Raw genomic sequence first — 22,025 nt, forward strand, 5'->3', positions numbered from 1 at the left:
CTGTCAAGCTGCCAACTGCATGTAGTATTTCAGGAAAGAAATGCAACTGCGATACAGAAAATGTAAATACTGTCTATGAGAATGTGGTGAATATTTTAAATCAGACTGCACTGCATCCTTTCCTTGGTTCACAATGCTGTTTAAACACTACATAAAATTATGTGAATTCTTCAGGAATGGGATGGAGTGTTGGGATTTCTTTTTAATCAAGATGTGAAAAAAATCAGAAGTGTCAACCTTGCTATTTACTTATTTTGACAGACAATCTAAAGTATACCTCAATAGTGCTATACTTTTAAGTCCTAATTGATAACTGGAATGACTGAAATAAAACATTTATCTATAATGCTAATTCATAGCTGACTTTTAATAAAAAGTTCTAAAAGCTCACAATCTTTTCACTAAATCTCTAGCACTCAAGCCATAAAATCCTTATTAACACACAAAATGAAAAGCAGAAGCAAATTCAATTAAAAAATACAGCTACATTTCAGCCTTTTTTCCTACCAAGAAGTACATTCTATTCCTCCATGTTACATGAAGTACATTCAGTTCTTTCATTCATTTACCAGATCATCGTGCTTTGAGGTTGCCTTTATACAGAGGCTTTACTTCCCTTGCAGCTAACTCAGTGCATGGGACAACCAGAGTCTCAAAGTAAATTGACTTTTTCTGATCCCATGGTAAAGTTAAAGCAGATGAGTAGCTAAATACTCGTTATTCTTTTATTATTATTTCTTGAGATGCTTCAGTGACATGGATATCTATTAATTTTCACAGGCATCCAAAGAGAATTACTTTTTTACTTTGGTAATTGTTGAACATATTGCTAGCTTTGAGGGATTTCAGTGAGGGTTATGGACTGTTAACATGAAAACGCATATACTACTCCAAATTTTCTTTTTCTTGTAGACATTCTCTGTACCTACATGAAACAGACAAACACTTAAAGCCAGCAAGAATGGGTCCTTGCAAAACACTGAAATGTGTTGCTATTAATAGAAGAAACTTAGGAACTTACTGAACTGTTTTGTTTGATCAGGCAGAAAAGAATGAAAACGTATTGGTTTCGTGTTACTCCCTATGTTTGCATACAATGCTCAGACAAGAAACAAGGTGTGCTGGACAGGCAAGAATGGAGGAAGAAGAACAGATTTACACAGACCATTTCTGCTCAGTCTGGCAGAAGCCCTTGAGAATGCTGCACTCAAATACCAAGTCAGGAACGGTCATCCCCTTTGGAGAAGGACAAAAGGGATTCAATCACTCACAGTTTTAAGAAATCCAACATTTCAATTTAAGATCTGGATTTATTATTTTTTTCCAATAATGTTTGAGATAGTATGCATATTTTTCATTTAGAACTGGTACAAATTCTTTGTTAAAGAGGATTTCCATTTTAAAATAATGCCTTTGGATTTCATAAATATTTAGTATCTCTGAAATACCAAGCACTGTTTACTTCTTGCCTTAAAATCATTCACTGTTTGTATAACACTAATTAGCCCATCATTCTGGGGGAAAGATCACAGTACAGAACTGAAACAGGTGCAGTGCTTTTAACACTGCTGAACTGGAATGGTTTTTTTTCCTTCCTGCTCTGATCCCGGAAGCAGGGCCCACTTCAGCACACTGACAAGAGCAGAAGTGTATGAGAATGTAAGCAGGCTGCATTTGCCATCCACATCACAATCTGTGCTGTGGAGAGCTAGCATATGGGAGTTGCTTTTCAGAATTTTCTATTTCTGAAGGGTTCATCAGGGCCACTGGAAAAAAAGAACCAGATGTGATAAAAACTCCGTAATAATTGCTTGGTAATCTTCCAGCTCTGAATCCTACAGTGCAGTTTATTGACACAAGCACCAGGCATCTCTTCCTTCCCTTCTGCTGAACCAGCAGCCTGGCAGTCTTCCCAGTTTTTATACTGTTCTTATTCCAGTGAGGTTTGCTGAGAGTGAGAGAGGGAAGGATTAACAACACTTCTGGAAACACAGTTTTAGTGATATTAAGAGCTGTTCTATATTCATCTCTCCCAGTTCAGCTTCCAAGTATATCCCGTATTGTTTGTTGCTGTTTCTCAAGTCTAATCCTAAAGCAATCTTTTTTTTTTCTTTTTTTTTTTTTTCTTTCTTTTTTTAGAAAACTGAATACAGGTCAGAATTCTAGAACTGGAGAAGTTCATTTCATGGCTTAATTACAGATAAGTAACTAAGTAACTTGCAGTAGGAAACTTGATCTACTTTCCTGAGTATATAAGGAAGCTGTAGGGTCCAGTTGACTCCTATATGCTATCCAGACACTCAGAAAGAAAAAAAAAAGATACACAAACAATCCAGAAAAGCAATGCAGTACCTTGAAGCATAAATGGCTGCCAGATACGTTGATCTTGACAGACATGATGGGATGGCACATACAGTGCTTCCCTCATCTCTAAGAAATGTAAGATGACAATATTTTATTACTGTCACTCAAGAACATCAGAAAGCTTTGTCAGTCTTTCACCAAAATTCAGACTCTCAAACCAGAAACTTTGGGTTCATCCAAGGACTTCTGTTTTCCTCTGTTCTACATGGCTGGGAGAGGGCAGGCCTTCCACATGTATTGCACCCTTTTTGCATAATCACACATTACTAAACACAACTCAGTTCTACATGCACAGAACACTAATTTCTTTCCATTTTCCTTGTAAAAATAAACCACCTTTTCTTCCAGCTTTGTTTTTCTTTCATTATGAGCCGCAGACAAACTGCCAGTTCTCGCCTGTGTTGTATGTTTATAGTTCATTTGTTTTTGTTCTCTTATAAGCTCATCAGTGCATATGTATACTGCTTAATTTCCTGTACTTTACAGCAGAGATAAACCAGAATGGATAAATTAAGGATCGGGAAAGACCTTAGCACAACCTTTGAGAAGACACTTCTCCCAGGTGACTTGATTACAAGATGATCACAAACAAGGTTTCCCAGATGGCTCAAAGAATACAACCTACAGCCACACTTAAAAACTTTACAAGTGCACAACACAGGCCAGAATACATTTTCCCATGAGAATTTCATTTTATTTTGCCAAAAAGTTACTTGAAATACTAGTTTCTGAAGTAGATTGCAAAACACAAAGCCTACAAACAAGAAAAAGGATCTGTCTAGCATTACCTTTTGTTTCATCCTGCATTTCATTTTTGCTTTCAGCTGTTCTTTCAGCTGAGGGTTCACTTCTATCACAGACCTAAGAAAGGAACAATAAATACAATGTAGAAGCGCGCTTACATATTTCAGTCAAAATTCTTTTGCCAAAGACTAAGGAGATCTGAAATCTAAGCAATTAAGAAAGAGGCAATCCTCCTTTTCCTAAAAAGATACATGACTTATTTTTCCAGTTTTATAAGGAATAAGAAAATGTAGTCTTTCTACATTTCTGTGCTGCTGCACAACCCACTCCCAAGATTTCTCACATTCTATAAACTGTATTACACCTATGATAGAAACAATATTTCTGAATATATAAAAAAAAAATCTACATCAGTACATACATATATGGGTACACATGCATCCACTTATTATTTTTACCTCCATGTAATTTTTATGATCTTTTTTGCAACTTAGATCAGTAACAAATATTTAGCATTCTGGATTTTTTAATGATATCTAATCAGCACTGTTTAAGTCCTCATTTGCTGATAATATAAATAAGAGTTTCGAAGTTTTCACCTACCAAAACAAACTTTTATACACACTTTTTTTAAAATCAGAAATCTTGATAGATAAAAGGAAGCATGACTTCCTGTATAGACTGGATCGATGGGCCAAGGTTAACTGGAGTTTCAACAGGGCCAAGTGTTGGGTCCTGCATTTTACAAAAACCCCAGGCAACCCCAGGCTTGAAGAGGAGCAGCTGGAAAGCTGCCTGGTGGAAAGAGATCTTGGTACACTGGTGGACAGTTAGCTGAACATGAGCCAGCAGTGTGCCCAGGTGGCCAAGAAGGCCAATGGCATCCCAGTTTGTATCAGGAATGGTGTGGTGAGCAGGACTAGGGAAGTCATCCTGCCCCTGCACTCGGTATTGGTGAGGCCTCATCTCGAGTACTGTGTTCAGTTTTGGGCACATCAGTACAGAAAGGACATTGAGGTGCTGGACAGGTCCAAAGAAAGGCAACAAGGCTTGTGAAGGTCTTGGAGAATATGCCCTATGAAGAGAGACTGAAGGAACTGGGGCTGTTCAGTCTGGGGAAAAGGAGGCTGAGGGGAGACCTTATTGTTCTCTTCCAATATCTGAAAGGTGCTTACAGTGAGAGCGGGGCTGATCATTGGTGACAAGACAAGGAGAAATGGCCTGAAGTTGCACAACGGTAAGTTCAGGTTGGATATTAGGAAACACGTATTTACAGAAAGGGTTGCTAAACACTGGAATAGGCTCCCCAGGGAGGTGGTTGAGTCACCATCCCTGGATGTGTTTAAAAACTCTTTGGATGTGGTGCTCAGGGACATGATTTAGCAGCAGGGTGTCAGAGTTTGGGTAGTACGGTAGGTTGTGGTTGGACGTGATCTTTAAGGTCTTTTACAACCCTAATGATTCTATGATTCTTAGAAAATTATTAATGTTCCATGGATGAGTAGCAGCACATTGGGAAATGCACAGATAAGCAGACTTCCAACCTGTCAGAAAAGTCTAGCTTTTCTTTGGCAGGAATATAGCAGGAAACTTAACATAAACATTACAACACTATTCTATTCACTAGTCTATTGTTTTACCTTTCCTCCTGCTTGCCCCCAGATGAAGGGAGGCTACAAGAATTTCAGATACTATTATTGAACTGGGATGACCTCATACAGCTGCAGATAGCTACAGTCCTCTTTTGTTATATAAAAGCCTTCTAATGAGGAGGGTGTATTAAAGTTACCTAGGAAGTTGTGCAAATTACCTCATGACCAGCCTTCCGTGACTAAATAAACACAAGCAATGACTTCAGAATTATCTTGCTTTGGAGAAAGGTATGCAGGTTCAAGGTTCAAGGGCCTCCATTTACATTATTTCAGTCAAAGAGAAATGTTTAGGAGAAACTTTTTTTAAAAAATTGTTTCTATATTTAATCAATATCTTGTCACATACATCTCACATGGCTACATTCATCTGTCTGCTTGCATTATTCCTCTTTGATATTATCAGCATTAAAACATGCAGTTTCAGAGAAGTGGAAGTCTACATAATACTGCAACATATGATTTTCAGACATTACAGTGTGTAGTTTAAACAGGAACATGAATTGTTATTGTACTTGACCAAAATAACAAAAACATTTGAAGAGGAAATCACATAGCCTTAGGTTACATGATATTTTACCCAAATTGCTCTACTATTAAATGTTGTAATTTTTAGGGATAGTCAATTCCAAGCCAAAACCCAGAAATCTGTTTTGGAGTTAGTATTTCTTCTGTAACCACATACAAAGCAGAACAGTAAATGGGAAGTTCTGCCTCCAGAACATACATTTGAGTTTACAAACATCCCCCACTCTGTTTCACTTTTGCTGAAAATGAAAGAAGCTGCACAGGGAGAAGCAGCAGTTAGGGCAGGGAGGAAATAATCTCCTCTCAAAATCCACCATGCTAATGCTGTGATGACTGCATAGCAACAGCAGGAGTGGCAACCAAAGATGGGGCTGGGATTTGGTAAGCTAGTGGTGTACTGCCATCCAGCCAGCACCTCCTTTCAGCTGAAAGCCTGCTTCCTTTTGGAGGAAGAGAGAGGATATACTTCCCTGCAGAAGAGGAATTCTAATTACAGTCATGTTTTCCTCCTTCCCCTTTCCTGCATGTGGGAGAGCTTTCCTGCTCAACAACTCAAAAGGGAAAACAGGAACCTTTCAGAACCCAGCAGAACAACTCGCCACACACTTTTAATGACATTCAGGGGACCTAGGAGTTAGTACAGGGGTCTAGATCCCAGCTGACAAACATTAACACCTAGCCAAAAAAAAAAAAAAGGTTAGGTTGATGTCCCTTATTTTCTCTCAAGAAGGAAAAAAGTGTACTAGTAACATGTATTGTTCCCTATATGGCAGACCTCATAATGATTGCAGGTTCTACCACTTTAAAAGTGTGCTTTTGGTCGCTCTTTGAGTGTTTGTTGTCATGACTTTCATGCTCGGGTTAGAATTAAATCCAATCAGTTTCTAATCATGGAGTGACTGTCTTATTCATCCCCTCAGAGTAATATGAGGCCAGCATACATACTGCATTCTACAAACTAAAATTGCTTAACCAAAGTGAAGTCTGGACAAATGCTGCTCCTATAAATGCTTAAGAATTTCCCTTGGAAATCAGTAAAAAACTAGACACAAATCTTCTAGAAATAGCTCTTATGAGTTTCTGCTGCTCCCTCCTCTCCTCCCACTCCTATCTGTCCCTCTCTCCTCTCTGTCATCATCAAAGAAAATGACAGCCAGGAACTTACCTTTTCCTTTGGGTCACTCTGTGGCCTAAAGATATCTCTGACATCAGGAATCTGGTGGTGTTTGTTCTTTTTCCTCAAGGTCTGTGTGACAGTCTCTACTCGTTTTTCTACTGCTGCCTTCTGGGTTCGGGTCAGTGTGGACAGGAACACCATGCTTTCTTGGGAATCACCCGTGCTCTCAGCAAACAGATTGGACAGACCTGCCTCCTTCAGCCATTCTTCTTCCAGTTCTCCCTCTGAGCCAGGAAAAGAAAAAAGGGCATAAATACTGGCTTTCCAGTACTGTTAAACACACTGGTCTACAAGGACATGATATAGCTAGTACAGTTCACAGGGAGAAAAAAAACAAACAAACATGGAGATCCAAAATAAAGAGCAATTCTTTGCACTTATCACCGTGACTTGGAAAAAAAAAAGTTGTTTCTGAACTGCTTCAAAAGGGTTAACATATCATATTAAAGCTTCTAAAATAGTTAACCCAAAAGAGATCATTATGAGACAATCTTTATTGTAATTGACAGCACTTTCATTAAACAATACCCTATTTTATAAATGTTACCTAGATACAAATATGTATGAGAAAGACTTAAAGCCTCTGATCACTGCTGCTTCACTGACTTTTAGCTCAGTTCTCAATCTTTTTAACTTCCGTACTGACACAGTTCTGCCCAATTTTCTTGATACATTAATCCTATAGCCCTCCATTAGCTCAAATTATTGAAGGACAAACCAGGCTATAGGAGTCACCTTAATGCTATGTTTTAATAAGTTCTTCTGACATGGTCTCCAGACTGCTGACAGCTCATAAAACGATTGTTGCTTTAGTCTTACAGCTGGTAAGATATCCCTTATCGTTACACATGAAGGAGGAGAAAGCTATTAAGTGGTGCCATCAACAGCAAAACTTCTGCATCTGAAATCAGTTATCCTTCTAATGATAATTTCTTTTAAATACTGATACTAAGTTCTATCTGTAACAATCTAGCTTGAACTGATATTTTGTTACACAAACCTATCTCAAACTTTCAAGAAACATTTCAATGCCTAAAAATACTCCTGAGTTGGCAAGTCAACTTTACTACTGCCTGCAGTTTACCTCAGTGCCCAGTGCACATCCAAATGGGCATCTGAATTTTAATAGTACTAAGAAAATAGACACAACATTTTAAGTATGAATTTTGCTGCAGCTGTGTAGACAAATACAGAGTCTGACAAAATTCTTGTACATTTTGGTATTAGAGCTACAAAGGAAGTCTATGTCTATTCTCCAAAGCAGGTGTAAGAGAAGAATACCCTGTCCCACTCTTGCTTTGCATTTGTACGGCTGCATCTCAAGCAAGCCCGTTGCCCAGGCAGCCTGCAGGAGAGTAGCAATGTCCCACATGTTCAGGAGCACTCATTCAAGTGAGGTGCTGCACATAATGCAAGATGTGGGGCACAGCAACAGCTGGTTGAGCTTATCAGCTCATCTCAGCTGAATCACTCAGGCTTCTGCCAGCATAGTCAGCAGCTGGAGCTGGTGAGGAAGAAAGCTATATATATAAGTAAAAAAGGAAATGGTGGGTTTTGGACTGCAGAGTCTGAAGGCGTATCAGCATCAGCGAGCTGGTGTGTTATTAAAAAAAAAAAAAAAAAAAAAAAGCTCATGCATTGCAGAATCTGAGAGGGGAAGTTACTGCAATGTTAAAAATTCTTTTGTTTTGTGTTTTATTTTTTCCTTTTTTTTTTTTTTTTTTTTTTGAGGGAGAGAAGAACGGCATTAAGGATCTTACATTTCTTATGTCTGATGGGACAAGAAAAATAAAGCAACTGCCTTCCTTATTCTACAGTCATGCCCTCAAGAGCGATGCTTCAGTGAAACAGAAGTAATACAATGAAACAACCAAGATAATTGTAAGTAAGCCTGGAGGTTACTTAGTTAAGTTAAACAGTTAATCACTGGCTTGTCCTTGTGAGGATTCTATCCACAAGGACTATAGTAGTGAACATCTTATACAAAGTAAACTGCAAATGAAGATTTACGATTCTCACAGTCCGTAAGTACAGGCAACAATTTACATTTTCTGCAAGTACTGTTCAAAAGAAAAACAGCATTTTACTTATTTCCAGTGCAATTCTCCTTCAATACACTATGCATCAGAGGCAAATGAGTTTTCAATAATGCATGTTCAACAGAGTAACTCCTTTTTTAAGCATGTTTGGTGAGTCCATCTCTCGAAATAACACTTAAAGAAAATCCCCAAATAAGCAAAATGATGATCATTCACAACAGTGTTTTTCATTACCATCTGGCTCCTTTACTACAATTGTTTGTCGTTCCTCATGATTATTTCCTCTGGTTTCATGGATGTTTTCAACTTCCTTCCAAAAATCATCCAAAGACATTGCATCCAAGGAGTCCTGGGAACCTGAGCGATCAAACGACGCTCCATCTGGGATCCTCTTGGAATCATCATGGTTCATTGTATACTGGCCAGAACGACGGCTATTACATAAAACAAAGAGCAATTCTTCATTAGTGCTTCTAAATAAGTGATATATTAACACCTGCAAAGGAAAGTAATGATGAGCTGTGTCCAAGTATAAAAAAAAAATAAAAAATAAAAATAAATAAAAATAAAAAAACACTACTGTCAACAAGTAAATTGAGATATTTAAAATTGCTTTCAATATCTGGAACATATATTTTAATCTAACATCATCGTATATATGATGAACATATAGAATGACAAAGAAGAAATAACCATTGCAAGTTCTAGTAATCCTAGTCACATCTAATCTTTAAATCAATGTACAATAATCAGTTCCACTAACTTCACAGTATATACATGGTATAACTTCTTGGAATCTTCCTAGCACGACTGTTCATGAAGAATTTTTGAAAAGCACCTTTCATTTTGAGTAAAATCTTCTAGCTTCAACATACCCCTACTATTTTCCTTTGCTTTTCTGCTTCTGTTATTTTATTAATGTTTATTCTGGTATCTATGACCTTATTTATATCTGAGAGAGGACAAAGTAGAATTACTGAACTTATAGCTAGTGAACTGCTAAGTCTAAATGTTTAATCAAGGTCATTCTTTGTTTCTTTCTATCTTACTTCCTCTCTGACTGAACATTTACCATTTTTATAGATTGATGTTGCTAGTGTTTAGTACACCCTGAAAAAATGTATTTTGCTCAGGCCTTCAAAAGCATTCATCTAAAGTATAGCTGCAATTAAAAAACAAAAAAAAAAAAAGAAGAAGAAACCAACAAGCTGAAATCTCTAGCTCTAACCTTGACCCCAATAAGTCATTGGCAAAAATTACCACTAACCTAGCAACAAATTCACTTTAAAACATGCAAAGGTTGTTACGATGTCACTAAAGCTAAACATCATTCCTACAGTCAAATATACCAAAAATAAAAGCCATGAACTGATTCAGATTATCATGAAGAGGAGGCAGATTGACTATTAGCAACCTGATCTAACTTAAAAATTGACCCTATTCTGAGTGGGGGAAAATTGGACCGGATAATCTCCAGCAGTCCTTTCTAAATTAAGGAACTCCACTACTACAGCAGTATATCAGAATTATTTCTAGCATCAAAACATAGCCAGTCCTTAACATTTCAGGAACAGATTCAGCTTCTTTCACAGAATCACAGAATGGCCCAGGTTGGAAGGGACCTCAAGGATCATGAATCATGAACCCCCCTGCCACAGCCGGGGCCACCAACCTCCCCATTTAACACTAGACCAGGGCTCCGTTCAACCTCTCTTTGAGCATCTCCAGAGATGGAGAGATGTCTTGTTTCATGCCTGAATTTATCTCCATAGTTAAAGAGTTTAAGTTTGGGTTAAATACTAAATATTGTTTATTCCAAGAGAAAAACAAAGCAAAGATCAAGCTTTGTGAATTTATCACAAGGTAAACCCAGCAAGGTAAGTCCTTCCTACCTTTCCATTTGGCTGACTTCACAGGTTTATCTAGAACTAAAACAAATCCATCTAATCCTTACATTTTATCTTGGGACAACTAAGTCTTGTTAGCTACCCCTAAGTAAAAAAGTCATACCTTTCTCTCTGAAGATAAGTCCTTTGTGTGTCTAACTCACAGATCCTTTCCCTCCATCATGTGCTTGATTCTCTGATAAGAAATACTAACTATACGGACTTTGCCTTTAAAGATAAAGAGCCCTATGGAAGGACAATCAGTTTCTACCCACCCTGCTTCTCTGCTCTAAGTACAAGTTAATAAATGACAATGAATTGCCATGCTCATATGCACCCCAACATTATTCTGGAACCTATTGCTACACGAAATCCCAGGAAAAAAAATTTACATAAAGGAGCATTTAGTCCGTGCACCAATGGCAGTAATATCTTACTGTTAAAGTACGCTGCTCAATAAATACAATTTCTGCTTGTCCTTGGTCCTTACACCTTTCTGCACCAACACATCCCGTTTCTGACCTGTGCAGCCTGTGAACCCAGCAATTACTGTAAAAGGATGTTCACAGAACTACGTCGGAAGCACCCTCAAAAGCCAGAGCAGAGACACAATTGCCATTTTCTGAACAAATGGTGTGAGCCTTGGGATGCAGGACAGGCTTTCAGCTACAGCTCAGGCTTCCCACCTCACATCTTTGAAGATGCCCAGACCAGACCGAAACCTTTCCACATACAGGATCTGCACACTTGAACTGCAAGTAAAAGGAGGTCAGACTTCAGCTTATTGTCTCTCCAGCCAATCACCTAAAGCTGCTCAGCAGGTTTTCGATGGCCTTTCACCTTTGGAACAACTTGCTTCAGCTAACCAACCTCTGCTGAAATTTAACCACCATAGCACACCATGCGAAAGGTAAAGCTGACTGATCTAATACAGTAAAACGGAGCACTCTGGGGGTGCCGTGGCAAATTTAGGTAAGATAATCTGCAACAGGCTGTAGGTTGTTGGCTGTAGGCTATAGACCTATGGAAACATTTATCCTGGTCTTCCAGAAAAGAAAGCTCCTTCGCTTACCCAGATCAAACCGCATCTCAAAGAACAGAAGTTTGTGTCATCAGATGCACAGCTGGCATCTGGCACAAAGACTCAAGGCCATTTTCAGGGTTCTGTGAGCATTTGCTATATAAAAACACTTCCTTAATCCTCAGAGACTGAACTCTTCAATGACAGGTCTCAGCTTTGCTTTAGCTGACCAAACATAAGCACTTTTTCTTGTTCCGTTCTTTGTGGCACAAACTCTTCATTTCTTGCTGACAAACCAGTACAGCACTTTCCAGCTCTGTGCAGGCCATAAAACCACTGGGCATTGTGAAGGATCACATTGTGAGAAACACACAATTAGGAAAAAACCCCCAAAATAAACATTCACACCAAAACCTGGCAGGTCTAATGCAAATCTCTCCTTCAAATTTCATCTTGCATTTTTGCCTAACGAAAGCCACCTATGGGGCCAATCAGCAGCACCCCAGGAGCTGACACTACAGATCATCATATTGCCTGCACCTCCCTGCTCCTTCATATTTACTGCTTGGTCTATCGACCCCTTATCCCCAATTTCTGTTTAGACTGCAAACCCTTTCATAGCTCTCTTCTTGTTCTGCATGTCTCCACTCACACAGTTAATATTTCTATGGGCTAGGACACAAATAAGCTCACAATGAGAGAGAAAACTCCTAAAACTTCAGCTGACAGTGCAGGTCAGATCTTACATTTACTTTGCTTGGTTCCATTTTCTTGCTTTACATGCCCCACAAGAGAAAAATGCCAGTGAAGTGGTATTTGGAATGCAGATTGCACAGCAAAGGTGCCAGGCGTACTCATCTCTGCATGCCCAATAACCCTTGTGCATAACGAGACACAATCAAGAAAGAGCCATTGAAGATACTAAGACCAAGCTTGATATCGTAAGGTTGGTTTTAAGGAAAACAATGAAAAGAAAATGTACAGCACTGGTGTTTATTTTATATATCTGTTGACAAGACTGAAAACCACAAGACTTCTGACATCAACTTTCACTACATTCAATCCAAAGATGCTTAGCAAGCACCAGCTGTATATCATACAATAAAAACACATAGATGAGAACAAGTTATAATCAAGTTTAAAAAAAAAAAAAGAAAAAAAAAAGAGGAGAAGGGAAAAAGCCATCAATTTTAATATTAAGATACTAAGGAATCTGGAAGGGAGACATTTTTCTTTTAAAAAAACACAAAATCACCAAGGTTGGAAAAGACCTACAAGATCACCCAGTCCAACCATCCACCTATCACCAATACCTCTCACCAAAGTATGTCCCTCAATACAAAATCCAAACGTTCCTTGAACACCTCCAGAGTTGGTGACTCCACCACCTCCCTGGGCAGCCCATTCCAGTGCTTGACCTGTCTTTCAGGAAAGTAGTATTTCCTAACAACCAGCCTGAATCTCCCCTGGTGCAGATTGAAGCCATTCCCTCCAGTCCTATCACCAGTTACACGAGAGAAGAGGCCAACCCCCAGCTCACTACAACCTCCCTTCAGATAGTTACAGAGAGCAATGAGGTCTCCCCTGAGCCTCCTCTTCTCCAGACTGAACATTCCCAGCTCCTTCAGCCGCTCCTCACCCCCTCAAGCCCTATGCTCCTCACCCTTCACCAGCTTTGTTTCTCTTTTTGAACCCACTCCAGGGCCTCAATGTCTTTCTTGCAGTGAGGGCCCAAAACTGGACACAGTACTCAAGGTGTGGCCCCACCAGAGCTGAGTACAGGGGCACAATCACTGCCCTGTTCCTGCTGGCAGCACCATTCCTGATGCAAGCCAGGATGCCATTGCCCTTCTTGGCCACCTGGTCACACTGCTGGCTCACTTTCAGCAGAGCATCAGTCAACACCCCCAGGTCCATTTCCTCTACGCAGTCTTCCAGCCACTCCACCCCAAGCCTGTAGCATCGCCTGGGGTTGTTGTGGCCAAAGTGCAGGACCCGGCATTTGGTCTTGTTGAAATTCATCCCTTTGGCTTCAGCCCAACTATGCAGCCTGTCCAGATCCCTCTGCAGGGCATCGCTACCCCCAGGCAGATTAACACTTCCAGCTAACTTGGTGTCATAAAAAAAAAAAAAGTAAATCCCACATTCTCAGCAAGAGTCATAAAATAACAAGCTGGGAAAACTATCAGTAGGCAAAAAAACAGTAGTCATTCAAAACAAAAAAACAAACAACAAATGCCAACTGTGATCGCAATTGCAGAAAATGTCACTTCTCCAGCACATTCCTGCTTTTTATGGTGTTGAGATTTTTTTCTAAATTTAAGATTTGAAGAGTGCTGCTGCTTTTCAGAAGTAGCTTCAAGGAAATGTCTTTACTTCTTCCAGAAAATGTACACCACTAACAAACATAGTCACTTAAAATAACACTTTTAGCATTCCAGATTACTAAATTGTAAGCTTATTCTCCAGCAACAACAACAACAACAACAACAACAAAAAAGAAAGCTTATTTCCATTACGGTATTAGCTGACAACATGATCAAAACCCATTCAGTTCTATTTCCAGTCACTAGTAAATAGTTCACTGTCCAGACAGCTTCACAGGCAGCAATGCAATACTCTTCGTTCCAAATTATACAGTCAGTTCTGACCTCTGATACTCAGACACACAGTTTGAAGCCATAAGATTTTTGACTATTGATTTCAGCATAAAACTGAGCCCCTGGGTATAAAATCCACTCTTCAATATAGTCTAACATTCCTTTATGGGTGACTCTTGCCAGAGTTATCTTCTCGTCCCACTTACTGGAGATGTATTTATTTATAAGAAACATCAAGGATGTCAGACAAAGCACTTCATCTCTTCAGGAGGGCAGCCATTAAAAACAATTCTAGTAATGAACACTACTCATTATACACTTCATGGAATTACAAAGACAAAATTGGTATGGAAAGGAACCAAATTTTGATTATTTCAATAAGCATTGAGGAGTAAGATAAGCATATTGTAGCAAGAACTTAAGATCTGTATGTAAATATCTTCTTAGGTCTTTCATTTCATGACCAAACACATCCTTTCTCAGCCTGCAAAAGAATGCAACCCTTCACATTGATTGCTGTTACATACAGTAATTAAAATACGGTTTTTCTTAAGGTTCAGTCAACATGGTTTTTATTTCATCAATAATCACTTTATACTTTTGGAGCTGTTTTATTCCCTAATTTCTTTCCTATCGGTAAAGGATAAAGGTAAAGGATCTTTCCTGTCTGTTCCATTGCCTTTTTAACTGCTCATAACCTGTATTTGTCACCAGTAACCACAGCAGCTGAAGATTAAGCAGTTAGTAAGGTGCACCTTTGCTGGCATTTCAGATAAATTCAGTTCACAGAAAGCTAATTTTACACTAACTTCCGTTCTTCTCACTTACGGAATATAGATTGTGTAGTATTTTAAAACAGTGAGTGATGAGAAAAAGAGCACATTATTTCTGTAGTGCTGGACTCTAATTTTGGAACTGAGTATGATCTCTCTTTCTACATCATATATACACAGATATACATATATACACATATATACAGGCCTAATAGTTGTACAGTATCCTTATGTACTGCATACATATATATGGATATATATATATGTATACGTATGTATATCCATACACATATATGGATATACACTAGATGTGCAAATACAGTAAAAGGTACAAATACTAAATGCAAGGATTTTCATGGTCAAAATAAACCTAGGGACACAGTTAAACCAAATAGAAAAAATTAACAATGCTGAAAGTGGAGTTCCTTCATTATTATCTTTACAGAAGAACTCACTGACTACACCAAAGAACACTTTTTCTAATCATAAATTAGGAATTTCTGTACAGAGCCCTTTCTTTCCCCCACTCATTTTTGACAAATTTTGAAATTTAAAACTCAGGCCTTGATTGTTCCCGAATAAAAACTGTCACAACTATAAAAAATGCTGCAACTGGAACACATGAAGAAACCACCTGATCACTTATTCTCTATGACCCTGGTAAGAAGTCAGCTCTTTGTAACTAAAAAAAAAAAAAAAAAAGCAACAAAACAAACATGGTCTTTTTGCGCAGCTGCCTAAAAAAGCCTATAAATGTTGTATTCAAACAGGTCAATGCTTTACTAGGCAAATGTTTTACCAGACTGCTTCAAAAGCATTTGTTGGTATCAAATAACTTTCATCACTGAGAACACCACACACAAAAAAGCATTACATTATCAAGCAATACTTGTCAGATTACACCTGGTTTATTACCATCTACTAAAGCTGTACACCAAAAATAGAAACTTGACATTCTTGGCTTTGAAAGCTTCTTTAAGTAACCCTGTCCATAAGCCATCGCTACTGGTATTCTTGTAGAGGCAACATCTTCAGTTCTGTAGCTCCTTCAGATATACTCTCTCACACTACAGTAAAATAGCACCTTCCTTCCAGAGTTTCAGAGAATAATTAAAACACATCTAACTACAACCATAACCCAGCAGCAACTTGTGAAACAGCCATGCAAACAGCCTCATTTCTTCCAGAGACTGTGTACATTTGGCTGTTTACATGACAGCTCTTAGAATTCAACTGCAGCCATACCTTGACTGATACTGGTCTCACTGTCAGCGAGCATCACACACGTGGTTAGACTTAATAACCTGATAAACCAGACACACAAAGGCCATGAGGAAAAAAAAGAAAAAAAAAAAAAAAAAAAAGAGAGGAAAAAAAAGGGTGGAGATTTGGCCTGGGGAGGTGAAGCATGCTATTCAGATTCATGGTGCAAATCTGTGATACAAATAAGAATAATAATCAGATCTGTGGAGTCTTTTCCCATGGACCATTAATCTTTCAAGATCAATATCTGCAAGGAGGATAAAAAGAAGCATGTTTGTTGTATGTTTCTGACTCCAGCACTGTGGCTATAAATAGAGCAGCTCTCTCAATACAGTGTTATCTTGTTGACAGAGGAGTTACAAAGTCAAGAGTGATTCAAGCGGTAATTTTAAGTTAGTACAAAGGCTAACCAGATGTAAACAACTAAAAAATGCCTATGGATATCATGCACTTTTTGAAAACTATTTACTGAGCAACCTTAAATATAAATACAGGACTTCCTAAGTCCTTTCCAATCTAAATAAACAATGAGAAAGATAAGGAGAAAGAAACAATGTGGTCTCCTGTCCCACTTTTAATCCTGAGAGCTGCACTACTGGTGCCCAGGACCAGGCAAAGCTTCAAAACCCAAAGCTTCCCCGTTCTTCTTCTCCTTTCAGGAAGCCAAGAAGCACTGCAAGGTGCAAAGCCTTCTTAGCTGAATTAACCAAAAAAGCCTTAATCCAGCAGCTGTGGCACCTGCCTGGCTGGAACTCCCCGTTCTTGGTTGGGACACCAGTCTCAGGAATGACCTGCAGCCCTTCCTACATCCACCTACCTAAGAGACATTCTGATCCCCCACAGTTTCAAGGCAGAGCTACAGCCCAAAGATCAGGCATGAAGATAATGACAGGCCTCAATTCCAAAGATTCTCTTCATTTTAATTGGTTTCAACCTAATCTTAAAGAAATTTCTTTCTGTCTCACTAGTCCTTTGCCAAGTATTGAGAGCTTTGCAGTGCAGCTTTGAGCGTATTTCAAAGTCCTCTGTCAAAGAAATATCAAATTGTAATGGATGTGCCCATCAAAGCAGGTTGTTCTAAAGTAGCTGTATTTTACATAAAGCCATGGAGCACTGACACTAGCTAAGTTAAAAAAAAAAAAAAAAAAAAAAATAAAAAAAAAGTCTTCGATGCTTCATATGGTTCAACATGTACTAAAAAGATTCTTTCTACTACATAAAAAGCTAAAACCTCCTGGTAAGCAGAAGTCCCTTCCTCCAGCTTTCATGAGCAGCAGGTAACCCTTTAGCAATAACTAATGAGACCCAAGTCTAGAAATTTGACGTCCTGAAAGATGCACAGATATTCCTCACCCCTTTTAAAGTATTTTGTAACTTTTAAAAGGTACCACAAAAACTTCAGACAGAGCTTGAATTCTGCTTTTCTTGTAGCTCTTAAATCTTGTCATTCATTGCAACAACTGTATCCTTTCCTTCCTACCTTTTCTAATATTTATTCTTCCCATGACTGACTGCAAACTCTTCTGCAATACAAATCCTAGCAGTTTTGGTGAACTGACACACTCCTTTTTTCACAACTGAAATGTTTTCTTATAACTATTTTGTGACCTTATGGGACATTCTGAATGTCAACTGCAATCAAACTTGCCCAAATCCCCCTTAAGCTCCAAAACAAAGTAAAAAATGAGGCAAAGTTCTGTTCTCCTTCCAAATAGCACATACAGTGACTGCAAAGACAGTGTAAAACACTGCTAACTTTCTCAGTGAGTATAAAAAGTGCTGAGCAAGGAGAATCAGGTCTTTTAGAGCTTCTTGTAGTACCATCATCTGAGGTGAATACCAAGAGAGTTTTTTAAAAACCAACCGAACAAAATGCCACTAAAACTGCTGGCATTTTAAGCACCTCTGTAAATAATAAAAGCAACACAGGGCAAAGTTAGGGCTACCAGATTATAGGTCTTATATACATATATATATTTATTACATATACATATTAGATTCACACATTATATATTATATACACATTATCATGACTATTCTGCTTTCAGTCATATCCTTATTTAAATAAGATTTTTACATGAGCTTTCACTCTCCCAACCTGTAACTGCAGAAAATAGGGAAGAAACTACGGCAGTGACCAAGAATATTACACTTACTATTTATTCCATTACACCAGAGATAGGTGATCCCAAATACGATGACAATAGCTGTAGCATACGTGTAGCACTTTTAAGAAGGTTAAAATATTTCACGGCATTTCCTTTAGTAGGACATCTTGATCCTACAGTCATTTAGACTCCACCTGTTTTCTACTTGTGATTTGGTAATTTATAATTATAGTGAGCTGATATGCATACACACCCCATCTAAAATGGTGTTGCAGATCACTGCCCTCTGTGTACATATACATGAGATAATTTATTAGCCAGAACATGTGGCTCCGGGCAGCCTGGTCTAGTGGTTGGTGACCCTGCCCATTACGGGGGGTTGAAACTAGATGATCTTTGAGGTCCTTTCCAACCCAGGCCATTCTATGATTCTATGATTTGCAGTTACTTGATGTAACAGTCTAGATTGTTTAAGAATAAACATGATCTTGTTCAGTTTTGGAGTTTTAAGTAAAAAGGATCATGTATTCACAGACATGCAATATTATCACTATCAGCTTAACTGAGAAGTAGTATCAGAAGTTTTTTTTTGCTTTTACATCTGCTTTGACAAAATGAGGTAGACTATTGACTCAGGTTCTGCCACTCTGAACCTCTTAACTCTCATAATACTTGAATTATGTCTCTGAAAGACTTTGCAAATGTAATCCTATTGTTGGCCCATACGTAGAATTTTTTATTCAAAAGCATACATTTTATGAAGGACAATAACAATTGCTGGAAATCCAAATCCACCAGAGAGAAAAACATGTAGATGAGGGCAGAGGGGTAAACACTACATATACAGTCACACCACTGGCACCATTTTAGAAGCACCTCAGCAACTCATGAGCACTTTCAGAGGAGCTGGAAATCATTACTGAAGCTTGAATTCCACTGAACGAAAACAGAAGTCAGTCTCCAAATCGAGCATACAGTACACTTCCTTTTCATACAGTTCTTTGTTTAAAACTCCAGTTGTAACCAAAAAAAATATTGCACATGGCTTGAGAAACAAGGAAAAGAATGGTCTCACTTGAATCTCTTCTGTCCTTTTTTTTTTTTTTTTTTAAATCTTTTCCATGATGATTTATCTGCTTTTCTCATTCCATCTAAATGCCTTCTACGTCACCTGTTTCCATATGACATTTTTGTTACCTTCTGCAGTTTTAATTATTTTATTCTCTACAACTAATATAAATTAAAAATATATATATGCAAAATATGCAATGTATGTTCTCTATAACAACTCTCATGCTGCCTATCAGAAAAATATTCAAATACATCCTATATAAAGTGTCCTTTTTGTGTAATCTCCTAAGAGAATCACTGGAACTAATCTCACAAAGAAGAGAATAAAACCTGTGTGAGATGACTTCAGACCTTACAAATATCAAAGAGCACCAAGTAGAAAGTGAAATAGATATAGTATTTGTAATTCCATTACTGAGGCACAGAGAAGGAAGATTTAAATAATTTATTTTTCTTTTCACAGTGGGGAAAAAAAAAAAAAAGCATGTCAACAAAGCCCGATTTAAACTATGGTGGCAAATGTCACAGCCATCTAGTAAAGTACAGTCACAGCCTTGAAATGATCCTGAGACACTTTTGTGCCTCTAAAAGCAATTAGCTCTTTAAAAGCACTAGCTCTTACTATGTTAAAGGACCTGCTAATTAGACCTATAACCCTGTTAGTTACTAACGTAAGACCTACAGTACTATTCAGTAATTTTGTTTGTGCTTGAAGAAAGTTGGCACACATTTATGTTAATTTATCACAGTGTAATCCTTAAATTCAGAATAAATTGTAATGAATTTGTATGAGCATTCCTAAACAGCAGACATGAAAATCCTGCAAGAGTCTCAACACATTTTGTAAGGGAACTGTTCTCATTACCCAAACAAACCAATAAAGACCCACTAAGACCAAGCAGAGCAATGCTTTTGCACAAGCTGGAAGAGACAGGAGAGTAGGAAGCAGAGCTGCCTACAGAAAGAGCTGTGGAGGGAAGCACATTGATTCAATGGCCCAGTAAATACAAATGTTCTGGTGGTAGTTTTGGTTCAAGTATCAGGAAGATGTTTGCAACAGTGACTCTGAGGCCAAAGGACATCAACTTCAGAAGCAGCCACAGTCATGTCATCTACTCTTGGAGAAGCTGACACAAAGAAAAGCTGCATACATTGCTGTATAAGGGAGATCTGCTCTGTGCCATGCTGAAAGAGACACAGTAAAAGCAGAGGACAACGCAGGTTTACCCTGATCCAGCTATGTCCTTCATACAGCCCCACCCCAAAAATCCACCACACAAAGGAGACAGCAGAAAAATCTGGCCATCTCATCAGAAGAGGTTGAAAATGGCACCCACACACAATTCTTCCATTTTATCTTCAAGGGCAACTGCTAATGCCATGACTCTGTAGAGCCTTTGCAACTTCTCCTTGCCTACTAAATTCTTTTTTCTAAGCTAAGATTCTCAGAGAATATTTGATCCAGATAAACTGTAGGCAGCTCTCTTTGTTACACACACTAATGAGCACTTCCAAAGGCTCAGTGTCCTATGACCCAGCTGGAACCCCACTAAATAGAACAAAATTACACTAATATGTTCCCTCCCACCTCATATTTCTGGTAGTCTTTACATGTCAGTAGACAAATAAGGAAACAGGAAGCTACTCAGAAGCATAGATTCTGTCCTACCTCTGCCATTGCTATCATCCGTGTTTCCCAAATACTGGCAGAGAAGATATAAAAAAGTTCATTTTTTCAACCAAGCTCCCTGCAAAGCTTTAGTGGTTCTTCTATGAATAAAAATGTCTTTTCAGCTACAAAGTATACAGATGTACAGCTACCAATTTGGATATACAAATGCTTTCATGAGCAAGTTTGGAAACTAGTGGTAGCTTGTCATAAAAGCCTGGTCTGTAATTTAAGAGCTCCAGCTGCTCAGTTGTTTCACTCTCACTGCTTAGAAAAACTTTCCACAAGTGATGGAAATGTCCTCTAATCTAGTGCAGAGATGATACTGTAGGAGAAATGACAGGTTTTCCAGTTCTGGTTCTTGAGGAACAACAGGGAGTAATTAGCTAGAGTAATTCATCTGTTCTCACTTTGGGTCTCCTTTTCTAGGATCCTCAGCCACTTAATGACTACCACAGTATCCACAGCTGTGCTGCCAACAAGGTGTGGATATCAGAACTTGAACACTGTGACAGAACTTCCACCAATAAGGAATGAAAAGAAGTTTTGCTTTGTTCCAGGAGAGGAGAAAAACAATGAGAACATAACACAAAATAAATGATAAAGAAACAAAAACCAAAAAGAAACAAACACTTGAAAAGAAAGAGCAAACAGAAAACATGCAGAAGACAAAGTAAATAACCAATTATTTAATAGAACTAGGTGTTCAAAATAAAAAACAAACCCTACAAAACAATCCCATATGTTAGCTGATCTAGTATTTTTCTCATGTAATCCTTGCTTTTCTTGCTTCCTCCAATAGCACTATATTTTGTTTTTCTTTACTCTTAAATCTGATTCTTGTTTGGATCAGCAGACTCTTCCATCCGGGCACAACAAGTTCACCAAAACTGAACACCACCACAGAAGACCACTGTTACATTCTAAGAATGCAAGAAGAAACAGACAAAGCTAGATCGAAACAGAGGGCTGGTAGTCATAGCATACAAAGGCTGCTTGCTCTGCAGCTGAGAAAAAAAAAGAAAAGTTTTAAGAATTATAGAAATGGAAGAAAAAATTGCTGGAAAAAGAGCTCTTACAGTACATTAAACTAAATTCACTGAAATGAAGACATAAACAAAGCCACAAGAATT

General features: G+C 38.3%; 1 protein-coding gene across 3 annotated transcripts in view; it reads right to left on the reverse strand.

Annotated features, from left to right (window-relative positions):
- Positions 1-22,025, reverse strand: part of ARHGAP18 (Rho GTPase activating protein 18) — a 59,056-nt gene that overhangs the window by 26,950 nt on the left and 10,081 nt on the right. For 2 of the 3 annotated variants that reach the window (XM_042817453.1, XM_042817460.1), the window contains exons 2-4: positions 8,736-8,935; positions 6,451-6,686; positions 3,153-3,225 (exon numbers count right to left, since the gene is read on the reverse strand). In XM_042817453.1, coding sequence (XP_042673387.1) covers positions 3,153-3,225; positions 6,451-6,686; positions 8,736-8,935 — 509 coding nt within the window. Of the gene's footprint in view, positions 1-3,152; positions 3,226-6,450; positions 6,687-8,735; positions 8,936-10,511; positions 10,617-22,025 lie in introns of those variants that run through there. The other variant, XM_042817465.1, reaches the window with a different exon arrangement.

This window comes from Centrocercus urophasianus, unplaced genomic scaffold (genome assembly GCF_019232065.1).
Source record: "Centrocercus urophasianus isolate 14NV4802_14NV808 unplaced genomic scaffold, USGS_Curo_1.0 seq_10, whole genome shotgun sequence".
Lineage (NCBI taxonomy): Eukaryota > Metazoa > Chordata > Aves > Galliformes > Phasianidae > Centrocercus > Centrocercus urophasianus.